The 16142-nt window shown below is 38.6% G+C and overlaps 1 protein-coding gene across 1 annotated transcript in view; it reads right to left on the bottom strand.

Annotated features, from left to right (window-relative positions):
* ATP2B2 (ATPase plasma membrane Ca2+ transporting 2) overlaps positions 1–16142 on the bottom strand; it is a 438931-nt gene that overhangs the window by 85877 nt on the left and 336912 nt on the right. The window contains 1 exon segment of the mRNA XM_030569615.1: positions 285–526. Coding sequence (XP_030425475.1) covers positions 285–526 — 242 coding nt within the window.

Genomic DNA, 16142 nt, shown 5'->3' with positions numbered 1-16142 from the left:
AGACAGGAAAGATGACCATCGACATTGTCCATTCGGACAATTGTGCAAAACTGATTACTTTAAAAAAGGATAAAAGAATAATCACATTAAAATGTATGTTATATGCCTGCAATAAGGTTAGTATCTATTACTTGGAACTATTATTTAGTTTCCAACTTCAAACCAAGACAAGAAGGGCTTGATCCTATTCTCACTGAAGTCCGTGGCAAAATGTCCATATATTTTAGTGCTGTGGGATCACTCCAAGTCACAATAAATAAGGCAAAGAGACACAGTACACTTACTTCTTCAGAACAATTTCAGAAGCACCTTTGCTGTACATTCGGAAACTGCCATCTGGCATTTTAACGACAGTGCTCATTGACTTTCTCACGGAGTTAAACGTGTATACTTTATAGAGTTTCTCCTCGGGGATTAGATTCCGAACAGGCTGGTAATCCTGCTTCAGTTGCAGGACAAATCCCAACAGGCCACATTCTGTCTTGTTGCCAACCTGACGAGGCAGGCCACCTTCCTTTTCTGGTGGCTGAAGGGAAGAAGGCATCAGATTTCAGCCCCTCACTTTCTCACCTTTGACAGTATACTGTACTTTTCAAGCCCAATAAATAATGAGGCCTGAAGCTACTAGTTAAGATCTAAAACCTTTACAGTAAAGTCACAGGTCATGCAATTTTAAAGAGCCAGTGGAAATTTTATAGAATTATAACAGACTGAAAATAATCTAATTGATAATGGAGCAACTTTTTCTTTTTAAATAACCAGTGTAATTCTCTTCCACCTTTTTACCCTCTGGCCATTCAAGATTTTATGATGGCTATGGTATATGTCATTAAAAATAAATGCATTTTCCTCAGAGTCAATATATGTTCAAAAAAGAACAATACTTTTTTTCCTTTGTATTGCTCTGAATCATGTTGCTTTGCTATTTTTCATGGTGTGGTGTTCGTTTTAAGGTAACATTCATCCACTAAAATTTTGAACCTCATTTGTTTTTAAAATAAATCTACATCTAATCAGAAGAAGAAATAACCAATGGTATTTCCAGTGATCCATTAACATAATGTCTGTATCAATAGTTAAGTACTTCTAAATATCTATGAGTTACTACAGTATTTCAGTCTGCTACTTCAGATGGTAAATGCTTTGTATGGAAAAAAGGGGGTTAAGTTATGACAATTACACTAACCCAGCAACTCTAGCCATTCTTAATGGTACTACCCTTAGAAAAAAAATATTAGAAAATATTAATCCTCCCTTGCTAATGTAAAAAAAAAAGTATAAAATAAAAGAAAACATTAGAAAAAATATGGAGTACCAGCTGTAATAAAGCTAAAAAAACCCAATAGTTCTGTCATTAATAATGCTCCAAAAGACTTTAGTGCTCAAGTTTATTAGCTGAAGACTATTGAGGTCTTCAATCATCTTGCACTCAGCAAAGCTTTCAAGTCAAATTCAGCCTTCGCATAAGGAGACAAAACTCCAATGAAATCACTAAGTTGGTGCATTAAATCCATAGGGACTAGAAGTGGGGAAAATCCTTTCACAATTTTGATTTGCAATGTTTTGCAATATTTGAAATAAACACACTTAGGCCCTGATTCAGCAAATAATTTAGGTCATTGTCTTCAATGGGATTTAACGGTTTGCTTAAGTGCTTTGCTGAATCAAAAGTCTGAGTAAGTGCTTTGCTGCATTCAGAAATATGTCCAGACTTAACTTTTTTATCGATTTCTGACACCACTGTTTGGAAACAGCTGTATGCTGAAGAGAGCATCATGGTGAATGATGAAATTGAAATCTCAGACCAACCACTCCACTTTAGTTTTGAAATCCTGTATCCAGCAATGATACAAGTGGAAACACTTGGAGTAGCCATTATTTTTAATGTAATTATCCTGGAGAATCACCTAACATAGTAATGATTGATTTGCAAGACAAGAACAAATAGATAAAGTTAGACTAGACTAGGACTAAAGCAGACTAATACATAAGTGACCTTTACAGAGAAGCTTTCTCCAAGAGTATTTCTTTATATGCTTTAGGAAGAAATGCATCTATGGCCAAGTAAAAAAGTGTTAGGCTAAAAATCTCTATCCCAAAGATATTTCTTTTTTCAAAAATAAACGTAAAATTTCTAACTGAGCAAAACAGCATTCCTTCTGTTGACTGCAAGCCTCATAATTCACTTAATCTTACTGTTTCCTTTACCTTATTCAACATCAACATAAAATGCTAACACATTGTCAAGCACAATATCTGAGTTCTACAATTTGTCCTACTGTAACATCATTATAATGTTGTTGAAAATCCCCTACCAATTCTAAAAATCACTTTTAAAAATCTGCTAGTAAGAAAACTCAACAGTTAATGCTTATGCATGATCCTGCAAATATTTTTGCTCATATTATGCATACAGACAGATCTAGGCCTACAAGTTAATCGACAACACATGCTCAGCGGCGCTGACACTATTGGTAATGCAAATAATATGAACCAGAGTTAGAAGGGCAGGTGGGAAAAGGGGAATATATTAGCTGAAAAACACCGCAACTGGTCAAACAAGAAATATTATTTTTGAGCATCCAAGAGGAAAAAAAGCAAAGCATAAACAAAGCATAAACAAAATTGCTTCATTTTTTAAAATACAGAGTTTTAATAAATAGAAGTTGGTAGATTTAACATTCTGGGCCTACAGTTCTTGGAAAGAGATAGAGACCATTGGTATCTCAAACCAGCATGGTAATCAGCTTTATTCTCTATCAAGAGATGTCAAGGCAGACTGATTCTTACTCTGTTGCCATGGTCAGTCCTCGTTTGTGGCTTGATCTTGCTCCTGCATTGAAACCAATGGGAGTCTCAACACTGACGTCAATGTGAGCCGCATACATTAGAAACCACTGATTACATACACAGTGGTTGTTTTTCAACCATGTGCATCTTTTTGGTGCCATGACCAGTTAGCAAATGGATACTGAGAAAACAAACATCTATTTGCATTTTATAACATCTATAAATGAGTGAAGTGTCTATATTAAGTTTTGATCCATTCATCACCCCCTCCTCCCAATTCTCACTCCCCTTTAAAGTACACTTCTTAGCTGGGATCTGAAATCAGGTTTGATTTTAGTTAATAGCTTGTTTTGAATGTAAATAGGTAAACAAGAAAAATATTACTGGTAACATGAAAATGACTGCTCCTTAAAAGGAGGGGCCATGGTTTGAGTTTCTGGAGGAATGGGTATACCTCTTTAAGAGCAGAGAGGCATGAATGCTGACTCATCCCCCAGGTGACTGGAAGAGAGGGGAGAGGATACAGGTGTAAGTCAGGCAGGAGAAGCCCTCTTTCACTTGGACCAAGGGGAGCAGCAACCACCCTTGAAAGAGGTGAAATACCAGGTTTGGTCAGGATGTGCTGTGGGCACTGTACTAGCCACTCCTTTCTCTGGCAGCTGGGAAAGAATTTATCTCTCACTGCCAGATTGGCCAAAGCGGGGTGGGGGGGAAGGAGGGAAGAGGGATTCGCCTTCCCCGCACCAAATTCGGAGGGGCTTTAGATAAGGTGAACATGGAATGGGAGTTAGACCATGATGTCTCAACTCATTATGTAAGAGTGGGCTGAATGTCCAGTGCCGGTACTCTGTAAGGAAGGGATACAGCGATCAGATAAATGGTTTGGTAAAAGATTTAAAGAAGGTGTTTGTTAAAGCAGCAGAAACAGGGGGGTTCCTATGACTGGCATGGCAGGAAGCCAACACTCCCCCGCCTTTATAGGCCACCTTAATCCTCATTCAAGAGGGTGGGGATGGTAAGGCCCCAGCAGCAGGTTGGGTGGGGACCAGAATAGAAAGGGAGAGGGGCTGACAGAAGCACCCCAGGTAGATATTGAAATGATCTTGGATGTACCTGCACTGTACACTTATCTGCTGGGTATGCCCTCATATTTAATAATAAAGCTGTGGCCTAATTAAACCACATCCAGTGTCTCCTGTCCTTCATTCAGTATAGCCAGACAATGAACTATGCAGAAAGATTTTTAAATCTGCTAGCAAGTGTCCACTTTCCCCTTTAGCAGCTGCTGTCTCCACACTCTCTGCATATTATATTAAAACAAGCATATGGTGGTGAAAGTTGGCAGCAGCACTTCCTTTCCTATACTGTTTCACCACAAAATTTGTATGCCAAACTTGCCTCCTTGCAGATTGCTCTCTACAGTTCATACCAGAAGCTGCTGGATGTTATAACTTCAAACTGTGCCCTCTGTAAATTTATTTCCTGCTTAAGTCTGCAGTTTATAATACTCAGAGCAAAATTAAAAGGAACAAAGGAACTATCTATGAATAATTAACTGGAAATACTCTGTTGATCTTTCGCATTGTATGAAAGATACTAGAAAGTCTTTTAATTATGATTTGTGCATAGAAATCCATTCTTTTGGATTCTCAACCTCTAGAACTCATTACAAGTTATTTTGGTTACTAACAAGAATGTTTACTTATATCTTGCTTGATAAAATCTTGCACTGGAATGGAGATGGGCGAGGTGACCTAATATGTCTGTCTGTCTAATTCTTGTAACCTTTGTTATTCCATATGTACTATAATATCTTCAGTTAGTTCACTTAAGCCTTTATGTAATTTTGTTAATATTAATACTCCAGGTTTAGATATTCACTTGTAAAATGTACTGATCAATTAAAAACAGTATTTTTCACCTTACCCCTCCCCCCTCAAATGTTTCTAGGTCAAAGTACATCTGCATAAAAAGGCTTTTTTCTAAAGCTAGCATTGACACAGGACAGGGTTAGGATGCATGTTGTACATACCTATTCTAAGAGCTTCACAGAAATGATCTGCTACGTATTCTGCAAAGCAAATTATCTTTAATCACATCAGACCACTTTAAATTTCATAATTAGTGCTATCAATAGTGCCTTATCAACACACAAGACAATACTTTTTTTAACTTATAATTTTAATAATTTCTATATAGCACTTATTGAAGGACCAGCACTATATATCATTACAAAAGATACTACCTCCCACTGAGATCATTAACCAGCTTCCGGCACGTGAGAGTATGATATATTAATCTGTTGATGGAAATACAATCACTATGTACTGAATAATGAGAATATCATCAGTGGCAATTTTGTACACATACGGAAGTAGGCAGAGGCTAAATAACTGATTAGGTAGATATGCTACTAAGGATGGGTTAAAGCTAAATATGAAACTCTCTAAAGGTGACTTAAAAATGCTTCCATCTTTTAGACAGACTGGGGAGTTACAAAAGCTTCCTGATTCACTATAGTACTTATTAAACTTTAGTTTTCATGGCTTGCCTGGTCCAATCCTATACTAGTAGCAGTATGGGCAGGATGACATAAGACTTTCCAATTTAAATTTCTATGGGTTCATGCATATTACAGTCTTCAATTGGGTCACCAAATGCTTTTATGTACAGCTGGTTGAGCTACTCAGTTCGAATAATACTGGTTAGGAATGTATCCCCTTTTTTATTATTGCTTCCAATAAACTAATTTTGGCAGCATATTCTATCTATAATGAATGCTCCTGTTAGCTCTACTTGTGATAGAAAAAACAGGAAGACAAACTGAAGAGAAATATTTTTTTTAAAAATCCGTTCATTTTAAATTACAGAATAATTAAAATTCTACATTTTGTGTACTGAGCCAAGGAAATATGGCCAGGATATGCAGGGATTATTTTTTATTTTTTTATTTAAATCTAAATGCACCGAATTTAAAGATAACTTGGGAGAAATAAGACTGTTCAGATGATGTGTTAATTTTTGAATTCCCAATATTGTACAGAAGGAGAGTAATTTCAGACAACTGAATGAATTTATAGCATTGCCAAATCTGGAGATGTTCCATCTTGCTGCATTATTTAATTTAGTGTTTTAAAAGTCTCTGCAATGGAAGTCATCTAAAAAAAGATAAAATAGTCACAAACTAGATTTAAAATCAAAGTGATCAACTTGTCTTAGAGAAATACTCTGGGGTGCAGGTTTATTTCAATAAAGTAAAGATGACAGAAGAATTAGCATTTCCTTTCTAAAACCTTATTTACAAGACATTTCAGCCAGGGTGGAAAATAGGGGGAAAATACTCAAATTCTACTCATGCATAACTCTAAAGGCCAAAATTTTATAGCTTAATTTTATTATTAACCTAATAAGGAGCCACAGTTTATTAGATATGTAATTACGTAATTTACATTTTTCATTTTGTGGAAGTTGCAATAAAGAGAAGGCAAATTAAAATGCTCAAGTACCTATTTACTCAAAAGTCCAGAACAGCCCTAGGTAAGCAAAGTGCACATATTTGATCAGCATCCTTGAAAAAATTCAGGTCTCTCTTTTTATATTAAAAAAAAACAAAACAAAGAAAAACAAGGTCCCATTACAGATAATAAAGGCAACCTCTTGCTTGTTCCTGCCCCATACCCCAGCGTGACCTCTCATGCACAATGCAAGTAAGGTAACACTATATAGAGGACATATACACCAATGGCATCCTTCATGCATAAGGCTACGTTTTAGTCATGGGTATTTTTTGTAAAAGTCATGGACCAGTCACAGGCAGTAAACAAAAATTCATGGCCTGTGACCGGTCCATGACTTTTGCTATGTATCCCTTACTAAAACTTGGGCCAAGGGGCTGCACAGCTTGGGACCCCTGCTGACGCTGGTAGGGCGGGGGTGTGTGATGGCGCATGGCCAGGGACCTCTGCTGGTGCTAGGGGAAGGAGGTTGGTGGGGCTGGCAGGCTCACTACCTAGCTGCAACTGGCATGTTCCTGCAGCTCCAAGGTGGAGGGGCAGCCAGAGGGGCTCCGTGTGCTGCCCCCACCACATGCCACAGCCAATGGGAGCATTTGGGGTGGTGCCTGCGGGTGTGGGCAGCACGTGAAGCCTCCTGGCCCGTCTGCCTAGGAGCTGCAGGGACATGCCAGTGGGAACTGGAGAACCTCCCCTCCCCCAGATAAGCATTGCCCCACACCTCACGTTCCTGCCCCAGCCCTGAGCTCCCTTCCACACACCCTCACTGACTTCCATGACCTTGGTTACAGACATTTAGCCTTATTCATGCATGATACTGGAGAAAACCTCATCTGTTTTATATCAATAACAGACAGGGGATAAGAGGAATATCCAGCTTAAAACTAGATGAATGGCCTGCCTATTCTGCAATGGCTTGTTTAAGGAATGAGCATCAGTATTCTCTATTTCTTGGGACAGATTCTGATCTCAGTTACCCCGGGTATAGATCTAAAGCTACTTCATCGATTTAACTTTTAACAGCGATGTCCCTGGTCTTTCAAGAGTTTTTGGCATGGCACAGTTTAATAAAGGATAATAAACTGCCACTGGGTTTTGTACTTACAGCAAAAAGGGTAACCAGTCAAAATACAGGTAATACTCTTAATAAAGGTGTTGCTTTACACCTCAGAAATAATAGTTTGCAATTCTCACAAGATTATTGACTAACCATCTAAACTGAAATAATCTTACAGCCATAACATAAAAAACTTGTTGTGGAAATTCAGTTAAACTGAAGTCCTAAAAGCCATCTTTTGGGTACCAATCACCACTGTTCTAACTCAGCACAGAAAACATGAGACCATGAACTGAATCCTGAATATCACACAATAATTGGTTAGAAACATTCCAATTGATAAGCATACAGGTCTGCTACCATGTAAGATGTGTTCCTATTTTCCTTGTTATAAATAGTTCTGACACACTGTATCCGTGTGATCATTTAGAGCAATGCCAGGTCACTGATGGGAGCTTCAATGGGCTTGATCTGAACCCAAACCTAAATCAAAAGTTCTTGCCTATGTAGTTCTAATTACATCATGGGAAGTCCCTGGAGCAATAGTGTTTGTTTGCAGCTGCCAAATTACATAAGTTAAAAATAAACAAAACTTTTTTTTTAATTAATCAATATTGTTTTAAAGGTCAGAGGCTGAAATGAAGAAATTACAAAGAGATGCATTTTCTTTTAATATCACATTGCATGTTGAACAAATGACTATTGCCCACATTTTTGACATACTGTTATTTAACTTTCGCTTTGAGGAGTCTTATTTCTCTTTTGGGGGGAAGTATTAGTATCATGCCACAACAATCTGGTGATGCTAATAATCTCCATATAAAGCATTCAAACTAGGGCTTGAAATGAGCCAAGTTGTGCTGGTTGGAAACCCCGGCAGGTTGCTCCCATCGTATACTCCACAATCTCAGATTAAATTTAAAATAGTAAATCTCCAGATATTTTGAGTTTGGGGATAGCCCTGAAAATGTGAGGCAAATATAATCAATGCAGTGATGTCTGCGTAAGTTTGCAGATAGCCTCAAATAACAGCTGTCAGAAATGTGAACTACATCATTTCCCGCCATTAAGGTATTAAATCTAACACTGAATGATGTTGAAATATGTTTCAAGGTCAACATTGTCAACTATTTAAATTCTGAGCAATCTAAAAACAAGCTCTGCATTACCACCCTTCAGAAATGTTAATGAACTGTGATGGGCTGTCCTTTCATTGAAGATTCTATTGTACATCCCACTGCTTATTATATATTGAACATATACAAGCAATCTCACGTTATTTTAGACTGCATGTTAAATTGAAATTGGGGGCTCAAAGTTTGAAGGCGTAAACAACTTTGTCTATACTGTATATTATATTTTTCCAACAAAAGTAATTAGCAGCCTGTGGAATTTAGGGTAGAGATGCTGATTTATTTCATAACTGTTTAAATATCAAATAAGCTCAACTTTATTGTCCACCTGATAACAGCATCACCTTCTCTAATGTTCAGATTACAACAGTTGGTAGAATAAAATAAGATGCAAAACATTAACAACAGCTCAAGCAAATGTAGTTATTTAGGCAGACTTGCAATTGACACAGTTAAATCAATCACTTCAGTTAGATTTCTATTTAAAGTCAGGCTTGCTACTTCATATTAGATCATTAATATTTTTTAATCCTCTGAAAACATTTCTGAAAATTATGTAGTAGTGTTGCTAAATTTAAATGTAATCTCACTGTGTATTGTAATTTCACTACCATGATTTAACAGAGAGAGAGAGAGAGAGAGATTATATGGATTGACCATATCTAAAAATGTACACAATTCGGCATCCATTGTCTCATAAGAAATGGAAGTGCAATCATCATACAAAAAATGTCCCGTTGTAGTTATATAATGAAGCAGTGTGACATTTGCTATCAGCATGGTAAAGTCGAGAGAGCAGCAGTGATGTGGCTCAGTGAGTATGGCCTCATACTTATTTCAACCCACATAATAGCAACAAGAGAGAAAATGATACGGAAATCAGAATTATCCAAAAATCCCAGAAGAATAATGGTTATGAAAGATGATGAAATCATGCATAAAGAACAGACTGAAGAGCTGGTGGAGCTCTACTTCTTGCCTGCTGCACTGTTAAATTTTTAATAAATGCACTACCTTTAATTTTAACAGCAAATGACTAAATCACCAGTTTAGTTTTAAAGACCAGTTTATGTATGATGGCTTTCAGTAATTTAATTATATGTTCAGAAACTCTACAGCAGCACTGAAAGCTGTTTTCCCTCTTTTCCTATTAAGATAAAAGACTTGTATGTCATTATTCTGGTGAGAATTTCCCCAAAGCACAAAAAGCACAGATTTGAAATAAAGTATCTGATTAACACAAAACACCACACACATTGTCCCAATAAATTTTCTCATATATGAAAAATGCAGACATAAAAACTATGTGCAATGTTTATATGAGAATGCTTATTTTTAATGCTATATTTATGTATGAAAAGAACAAATAGCCCAGCAACTAGAGCTATTTCCTATTTCAACCAACTCCATAACTAGGAAGATAATAAATGGAGAGGTTATGGGTTTCAGTGGTAGCTGTGTTAGTCTGTATCAGCAAAAAAAACGAAGAGTCCTTGTGGCACCTTAGAGACTAACATTTATTTGGGCATAACCTTTCATGGGCTAGAACCCACTTCATCAGCTCCATTGGGACGGCAGACTTGCAGGCTGTTTAGATGTTACTTTAAGAGGCTTCTGAATAAACTGTAGACAATATATAGAGCAACTCAACCAGAAAAGCTAAATTTCATAACCAGAATCTACTCTGGACATGAATCTAAGGAGGTTATCAGTAGAGAGCTCAATGATGATTTTCCATAAAGCAGGTTTGAGTTCTTACAGCTCAGCACATAAACATATCCCTTATACGAGACAGAAACTGTTTAAACTCAAAATCTGTACAGCAACAAAAATGTCTGACTACTTAAAAAGCAAGGACTAAGGATGGGAAATTATTGCTACAAATGAAGGTGACATTAAATAGCTGTAAAATAAGGACAGTCATCATGATATGCAGGTGAAAGAAAGATGGACCTGGATAGATGTAAGCAGCAGGCACTATCTACCCACCCTCTCTCACATACCAGGCATTTAAATGCATCCATTGCAGGATTTTCTGAGATCATGACATTTATTTACAATTGACTGATTTGGTTATTTACGCTGATTACTTTTTATACAAGAACAGCCTTTTATGAATTTCCTCATCTAATCTATAATTAATTCCCATTTAAGAAACACTTTATCTGAGTGGTCCAATAGTAATCTTACACAGTAGTAGTAGCTGGCCTGAATAGCAATCTATTTTATGGCAATATTTTAAATAAACCCTAGGAGTTGAGAATGTTTTTTTTTATTGCTGGATTGACATTTACAATGGAGGTGTTTTTAGGTGCCTAGTACTTTAGAATCTAAATGATGATAGTAGTAATGCATTTCTTCTAGACATCTATTAGGAGTATTTTACAGATTTTCCACATCTAGTAAATTCATTCTGAAGGTGAAATTAACTCTTGTTTAGAGGACCAGAACAAGGTTTAAACGCCACTTAAAGTAATCAAATTATGCTTATATTATGCAAAGGATCCAAGTGGTCCACACACCTCGCGTTGGCCCTCTGCAGAGATGTGAATTCCACATTAGATGAAGGAATGATTATATATTCCATTTTGAAAGTATTAACCTTGAAGCTACCAGACATGCATTTGTTCTAAAAATCAAAGACTGTAGGCCATAACCCACATATTCAATAGGTACACTGTGTCTGCGTGTCATAGTCCTTCCTTAATGATTAAAAAAATATGCATTAGTCAGTGCATGTTACTGAGAGCTATGGCATGCAAAACTATTGACCTCTGTTACTCTGAAAACTGCCCGTTTAGGAAGGATTACTAGAGTCACTGCAAAATGCTATAAGAAAACAATATTTGTATTATTTATATTATCATAATACCTAGCAGCCCTAGTCATGGACTAGGACCCTGCTGCGCTAGGCACTGTACAAACAGAACAAAAGGCTGGTACCCTCCCCCAAAAGCTTACAGTGTATACTGTAGAGTATGTGCAATCAGAGGTGTGACTGCAGCACATGCAGACATAGCCACACTAGCTTTGATCAAGATAGGGCAAACAACAATGGCAATGAAGCTGCAGCAGCGTGGCGGGGTGTGTGTGTGGGCAGAACAGGTGTAAAAGCCTTCTCGGGACATTGGATATGTACTCAAGTGGTTACCCCATGCTGCCACCGCTTCATTTCTCTTCTTATTTCAGCTAGCTGGACCAAAGCTAGTTCACATATATCTACATGTGCTGCAGTCACCCCTCTGATTACAGACATACTCAAAGAATAAAGCAAGAGACAACAGATGGATAGACAGACAGACAAGGGAGTAGTACAAGGAAACAAGACGACAATATTGGTCAGCACGATAGGTAGTGGTCTCAGCTCAGCAGCAGTGTAATCATCATGACGTTTTTATAGGCATCACAGAAAAGGAGAGTTTGAAGGAGGATAATGAGGTAGCTTTGCAGATATTTACCTCTCAAACATTTGAGAATGCCTTATTTGCCATTCACTAGGCAACACAGTTAACACATCTATCAAAATGAACTGGCTCAAACTAATTAATGTATAATTGCATGAATTGGATTTGTTATAGAAGCACAGATTCTTACCCAGTCCTTTTACATTAGTAAGAGGGATAAATATTCACTTTGAAAGCTCCCAGTTAGGTTCCTGTCTTATTAGCCAAATCATTGACAATATATTTTTAAATTTACATTTTGCTAATTCTTTATTGAGATAAAGGACAAAGATTTAAGAGCTATACAGTTTTGCAATTCAATTCTAAATCCCCTCTTAAATTCTGTATTACAGAATCAAAGAAGTCAGAGGCCTGGTCTACACTACACGTTTAAACCAATTTTAGCAGCGTTAAACCAATTTAACGCTGCACCCATCCACACAACGAGGCCCTTTATATCGATATAAAGGGCTTTTTAAACCGGTTTCTGTACCCCTCTCTGACAAGAGGAGTAGCGCTGAAATCGGTATTGCCATGTCGGTTTAGGATTAGCGTGGCCACAAATCGACGGTATTGGCCTCCGGGCGGTATCCCACAGTGCACCATTGTGACCGCTCTGGACAGCAATCCGAACTTGGATGCACTGGCCAGGTAGATAGGAAAAGCTCCGCGAACTTTTGAATTTCATTTCCTGTTTGCCCATCATGGAGCTCTAATCAGCACGGGTGGTGATGTAGTCCCAAATCCAAAAAGAGCTCCAGCATGGACCGTACGGGAGATACTGGATCTGATCGCTGTATGGGGAGATAAATCTGTTCTATCACAGCTCCGTTAGAGAAGACAAAATGAGAAAGCATTTGAAAAAAATCTCCAGGCTATGATACAGAGTCCACAGCACAGTGCTGTGTGACAAGCATAACGGAAAGCCAAAGAATCAAATGGATGCTCATGGACGGAGGGAGGGAGGGGGTACTGAGGACTCCAGCTATCCCACAGTCCCCGCAGTCTCCAAAAAGCATTTGCATTCTTGGCTGAGCTCCCAATGCCTGTAGGGTCAAACACATTGTCCGGGGTGTTTCAGGCTATATGTCGTCAATTTACCACTCCTCCCTCCGACGAAAGAAAAGGGAAAAAATTGCTTCTTGACTTTTTTATATGTCACCCTATGTCTATTGCATGCTGCTGGTAGATGCAGTGCTGCGGCACTGAATAGCAGCATCCTCTTCCCTCCCCTCTCCCGTGGCAGACGGTACCGTACAAAAGGACTGATAGCTGTCCTCATCATCCTGTGAGTGCTCCTGCTGGCCTCAGGTGAGGTCGGCCGGGGACGCCTGGGTAAAAATAGGAATGACTCCCGGTCAGTCCTGGTAGATGGTACAGAACGGCTGGTAACCATCCTCATCATAGCAACTGGGGGCTGAGTTCCATCAGCCGCCCACCCTTCATGTCTAAAGAAAAGATTCTGTACTGTCTGTACTATCATAGCAGCGGGATGCTGGGCTCCTCTCCTCCCCCACCGTTTAATGTTCTGCCTGGACTATCATAGCAGCTGGAGACTGCCTCCCCCTCATTTTATCTCACTAAAAACTCAGTGTTTCTTATTCCTGCACTCTTTATTAGTTCATCACACAAATGGGGGGATAACTGCCATAGTAGCCCAGGAAGGTTGGGGGAGGAGGGAAGCAACGGGTGGGGTTGTTGCAGGGGCACCCCCTAGAATGGCATGCAGCTCATCATTTCTGCAGGATCTGACATGGAGCGGCTGTGCTCTCTGGTTCTCTAGTACACTTGTCCCATATTCTAGGCAGGACTGACTCTATTTTTAGATAAACCATAAAGGAGGGATTGACTTGGGGAGTCATTCCCATTTTTGTCTTTGCACCCCCAGCCGACCTCAGTGAAGGTCAGCCAGGAGCACCCATGACAGCAGCAGACGGTACAGAATACTGATAACCGTCATCTCATCGCCAATTTACAGTGGCACAGCAGATGTTACAGAACGACTGGTAACCGTCTCTGCTACCTTGCAAAGGCAAATGAATGCTGCTGTGTAGCTCTGCAATACCGCCTCTGTCAGCAGCATCCAGTACACACACGATGACAGTGACAAAAGGCAAAATGGGCTCCATGGCTACCATGCTATGGTGTCTGCCAGGGCAATCCAGGGATAAAGGACGTGAAATGATTGTCTGCTGTTGCTTTCAAGGAGGAAGGAATGAGTGACGACATTTACCAAGAATCACCCACAACACTGTTTTTGCACCATCATGCACTGGGATCTCAACCCAGAATTCCAATAGGCGGGGGAGACTGCAGGAACCATGGGATAGCTACGGGATAGCTACCCAGAGTGCAACGCTCCAGAAATCGACGCTAGCCTCGGTACATGGATGCACACCACCGAATTATTGTGGTATGTGTGGTCGCGTGCACTTGACTTTATACAATCTGTTTTACAAAGCCGGTTTATGTAAAATCGGAATAATCCTGTAGTGTAGATATACCCAGAGATGGGAAAGACCTCATAGATCCTCCAACTATGAAGTTTTCTAATATTTTGGTCAGTCTAGTTTTAAAAATCAAAGGCAAAAGAGATTCCACTTTCCTTAGGAGACTATTCTCCAAACTAATATTCACTTTCAGAGAAATATTCAAACACAGTTTTCTCTCTTAATTTCACCCTAATGCTCCAACGAAAACACAAGTTCTGCTTCAACTTTGGCGATTATACCTGTCAGTTAGCTGCACTCTCCCCCCAGACAACTTCTTTAATAGTGCCTTATAGGCTACTCCCATCACCCCTGGAAGTTTTTACTGTTCTAATCTGAACTTATTCTAGTTTACAATTAATATTATATATTCCAAAACAAAAAGATGTTAAAACTGAATTAAGGTTGAATGCATCTGTATCTTAAAGCTAAAACAATATTACTGAGATGTTTCTATTTATCCCCAAAACCAAACATAACAAACGCAGGAAATTCAGAGTTTACATTTAACTTAAAGGAAATCACGTAAAGGTATGAAAACACACGGTTGAGGCACCCAAGCAACCTAAATTCTGCCCTGGAGTGATTATGTAATTATGATTAATGTATTTTAGTGTGTTTTGGTTCTAGATTAGATTAAACTAAACTGATTTTTAAAGACATATCAGGTATTTTCTCCATATTTTCTCCTGCATGGTGCCAATACAAGGCATTTATGGTAGTTTGGGTGCTTTAAACATGCACTTCTATATACTAACATGTTTCTTACTGATATTAACTCTCAAACTTAAATTTATTTGAATGTCTTTTTTGTTTGTTTTAGATGGTCTTTTCTCACATTTCTTTATTATTGTTAGCAGCTGGATTTCGTATTACCTATTATTCAAAAAAATTGTCTCTCTCTCCTGTAGAATTGTGGTATAGTAATACATGGACCATCCCTGCACTGGAAAAGCTTTCACACCAAGTACGTACACAAGAGAAGCACCCAAAAGAGGACAGGGTATTTAGAAATTTGGTCACCCTTTTCAGCATACTCAGAGGAGGCTTCTCCAGTCAGCAAGCCGGAATCTTTAGTCAGATTCTCTCAATATTAACCGTATCCTGAATGAGTAATTAGGAATGTACTATGTAGTATGTTAAAGTTTTATCACGATTTGCCTTAATAATGTTTTTAAAAAATTATTAAAAGTTTCATATATGAACACTAAACAAGAGTCCCAAAGAGAATGTTACCTTGCAATATTTCTAAAGATTTGAAGATATGTTACAGCAACCATAATTAAAAATAATAATGGATAAGAACAGATTCAATAGTACACCAACGTAGTACAAAACACCCAGAGCACATTGCCAGTTAAGGTGTTTCCAGCTTCTTTACATCCCTGGAATAGCACAAAGCGGTCAAGGTATCTGGGCCTGGTTTGCAAATGGATTTACTGGTTTGGAGAGCTGTGCTGATGAAACTGCAATTGAGGAGCCCAATTCCAATGTCTGTATTTTAACTGCTCCCTCTATGCTGCCGCCTCACTGAGATAGCAGTGCCATGGGGAGACTTTCAAGCACAAATACTAAGGCCAGGCACCCTTTAAAGAGTTGGGCTAAGTACTCTACCAGTGAAAACTCTGGACACTTGTGTCCAGTCTCTTCCTTCATACCACTCACCCCTTACAACCAATGGATTTGTTGGATGCAAATTAGCTATAGAAGAATGGTGG

Source organism: Gopherus evgoodei, chromosome 7 (assembly GCF_007399415.2).
Source record: "Gopherus evgoodei ecotype Sinaloan lineage chromosome 7, rGopEvg1_v1.p, whole genome shotgun sequence".
Classification (NCBI taxonomy): Eukaryota; Metazoa; Chordata; order Testudines; family Testudinidae; genus Gopherus; species Gopherus evgoodei.
The sequence above is the reverse complement of the archived record's forward strand: the minus strand, read 5'-3'. Positions and strand labels throughout refer to the sequence as shown.